Below are 3,092 nucleotides of genomic sequence, written 5' to 3'. Positions count from 1 at the left end.
TATAGAAGACAGTTTAATAATTATCACTCGCCCGGAGCCAAGCTCATAAATCATGCAACTTTTTCAACATCTCACTGCTTTGCCATCCCAGCCTCTCTGTGTTGATGAGAAAAGGGGGAGTGTAGGAAAACAGATTTTCTTCCAAGCATAAAAACTACGAGGCGAGATCTCGGAGAGTTTGGAAATCATCTGAGTCACGAGCCCTCTCTGTCAGGGCTATGTCCAAACACAAGCCAAGCCACACACACACACACACACACACACACACACACACACACACACACACACACACACACACACACACACACACACACACACACACACACACACACACACACACAGCCTTATGATATCGCTCCAGAGCTTTCTCTCCAACCCTCTTACAGGTGTTCTGCTTTGAACTTCACATGACCTCTCAGACAGTTTTTGTTTTGAGACCTCTGAGCAACCCTGTTGTTTAAACTGAGCCTGATATCCTCCATTGTTCCCTTAATGGATCCTGTCCAACTCACCTATCACCACACCGCCGCACCATTTCACCAACCTGTCTCCATCACTTCCCCGTTCCATAGGACACTTCTCGCTGCACCGCAGTTCCGATTCCAAAAAAAACACAACAAAAAAACAAAAAGAAACAGGTTAGTGTTAACAACGCTAACATAAATGGTTATCTTTCCCTGTCTTTCACTTGGCTCTATCTACGTACACATATATATATATATATATATATGTGTGTGTGTGTGTGTGTGTGTGTGTGTGTGTGTTTTGCTTTGCTCTGGCTTGTTGTGCATGAAGAGCCAAGTTGTGTTTCCCCTGAACAAGCGAAACATCACAGCGAGCAGGCTCAGAAGATCACTGATAAACAGCAAAACGACATCGAGCTCAACGTTTGTCTGTCCTTCTGAAAAATGTCCAACATTTGAGCACAATTCACATTCCAGCTTGAATCAGCTAATGTTAAAGATTTAGCAAATGTGTGTTTTTGTTTTGTGTTTTGGTTATTTAATCATCTTTTAGAAAACAATTTCTTTGTTTTTGTGTGCAAAGAAACATAGTAGCCTATAAAAAAGGCTGCGTCTGTAACCAGTTCTCGTGTCATCGTTTGTAGTTACAAACTGTGTTACCTATGTGTCCTTACACGAGTTTGACACAAGCCTTGCTGCAAGACTCACTGTCTTGGGGGGGGGGGGGAGACATCTCTGGTGATGACGTAAAAACTGAAGATGTTATTAGTGAACATAATGCGTTTTACCTCCTCCCCCCTCCCACCATTCCCCACCCGCCCCCTCACCACTCCTTACCTGCCCCCCTCCCCTCCCCTCTTTCTCTTTTTTTTGTTTGTTAGAAGGCTGGCGCGGCACAGTAGCGTGCAATTACACATCGACTCTATTCCCTCAATCGCTTCAATGGATGCTGGATGGAAACCCCGCCCGTGGGCCGTCCCTTGCGGAGGGATTATATTATAGCAAGCCACGCGTGTCTCCGGAGACAAATCTGAACTCAGCTGCATCAGACTTTCGACCGCGGGAGCCTCCCCACCCTTCCCAAACGGAGCTTTCCCCAAGACACAAAGCGACCTCCGCTTTCAGGACTCCCACCAGCTGGCCCTGCAACCCGCCCGGCACCTGCACCGGGGCTGCCAACTCCGCACGACTTTTACGACCATTTCCATCCTCTCAGATTCACTTATTTCCTCTTTGTGACCGACAAAAATACATCTTCCCTGCAGGACAACAGGTGAGACGGAGAGGAAAGGAAAGGGATTGATTTTTTTTTTTTTTTAAATTTTGTTTTGAAAATGAAACTTGAAGTTTTCTCCGCCAGCCACTTTGTTCAGAAGCCGCTGGAGCTGTGCATCGACGTGGAGGGAGGCGTCCCCTCGCCCCTATCCGGAGACGAGCTGGGCTCGGACGGGGACTGCGTGGCCAACAGTCCGGCACCTGTCACCCAGAGCGGCGATGGCAAGGGGAAGCCGTACACTCGCAGACCCAAGCCTCCCTACTCCTACATCGCCCTCATCGCCATGGCCATCCGGGACTCCGGCAGCGGCCGCCTCACCCTGGCGGAGATCAACGACTACCTGATGAAGAAGTTCCCGTTTTTCCGCGGCAGTTACACTGGCTGGCGGAATTCGGTGCGCCACAACCTGTCGCTCAACGACTGCTTCCTGAAAGTGCTGCGGGACCCGTCCAGGCCCTGGGGCAAAGACAACTACTGGATGCTCAACCCGCACAGCGAATACACCTTCGCTGACGGCGTGTTCCGCCGCAGGAGGAAACGCATCACTAAGAGGCCCTCCAAGGAGGAGGAGGAGAACTCTGACGTCCACCTCCCCAGCCAAGACACCCACCTCCCCATGCCAGCCGGCACAGCGCCCTCCCACGACGAGACGGCCGGGCCGAAGTTCTCCAGCTCGTTCGCCATAGACAGCATCCTCAGCAAACCGTTTGAGAGGAGAGAGGATTGTCACGTTGACAGAGACGCTACCGCCAACCCCCCGGTCTACTGGTCCCCCGGACCTCATCACATACTGCCGTCCTACACCCTGTGCTACCCGGCGCCGCTGGGACCTGCGCCACACACATACCACAGGTGCAGCCTGCCAGATGCGGCTCTCGGCACAGAGCACAGTAGGGGTGTGCTCACATACCTCCACCTGACGTCACAGGGTATGCCAAAATCGGAGGCTTTCCCCTCACTGAAGATGCCCAGGGCAAGAGGCGGAAGTTTCCATATAGACTCTTTGCTCTCCTAAAGTGGACAGTTGTATAGGCCCCTACCTTTGTGTCGTGGTCCTCTTGTGTGGTAGAGTTTAGTTTTCAGCGCTTCGGCTTAACTTGTGTGGGGGACTTGTTCTGCTTCATCACAACTAAGTCATTTTGCAGCGAGAGAGACGAGCGTCGTCATCTCGCCCGGACGGCGGAGCAAGTCGGTTGCGGCTGTCGCGGGACGTTCCGCTGTGCGCGCATGCGCGTAGCTGTACGCGCAAGAGCGCGCTTGTTAGAGAGTATTTTCACGGTTCATTGGTCATTTCTACTGTACGACGGCGATTTAGTGCCGTCTGTTTAACGAACTAATAATCTATTTATATT

General features: G+C 51.3%; 1 protein-coding gene across 1 annotated transcript; it reads left to right on the top strand.

The window, feature by feature from the left end:
- Nucleotides 1-1,660: 1,660 nt before the first annotated feature.
- Nucleotides 1,661-3,086, top strand: LOC130110700 (forkhead box protein Q1-like). The gene has a single exon (XM_056277877.1). It carries the CDS (start codon nucleotides 1,799-1,801, stop codon nucleotides 2,753-2,755), a length of 957 nt encoding a protein of 318 aa, XP_056133852.1. The 5' UTR covers nucleotides 1,661-1,798; the 3' UTR covers nucleotides 2,756-3,086.
- Nucleotides 3,087-3,092: the final 6 nt, after the last annotated feature.

Source organism: Lampris incognitus, chromosome 3 (genome assembly GCF_029633865.1).
Source record: "Lampris incognitus isolate fLamInc1 chromosome 3, fLamInc1.hap2, whole genome shotgun sequence".
In the NCBI taxonomy this organism is placed as follows: domain Eukaryota; kingdom Metazoa; phylum Chordata; class Actinopteri; order Lampriformes; family Lampridae; genus Lampris; species Lampris incognitus.
This window is presented reverse-complemented; position numbering and strand designations above follow the sequence as displayed.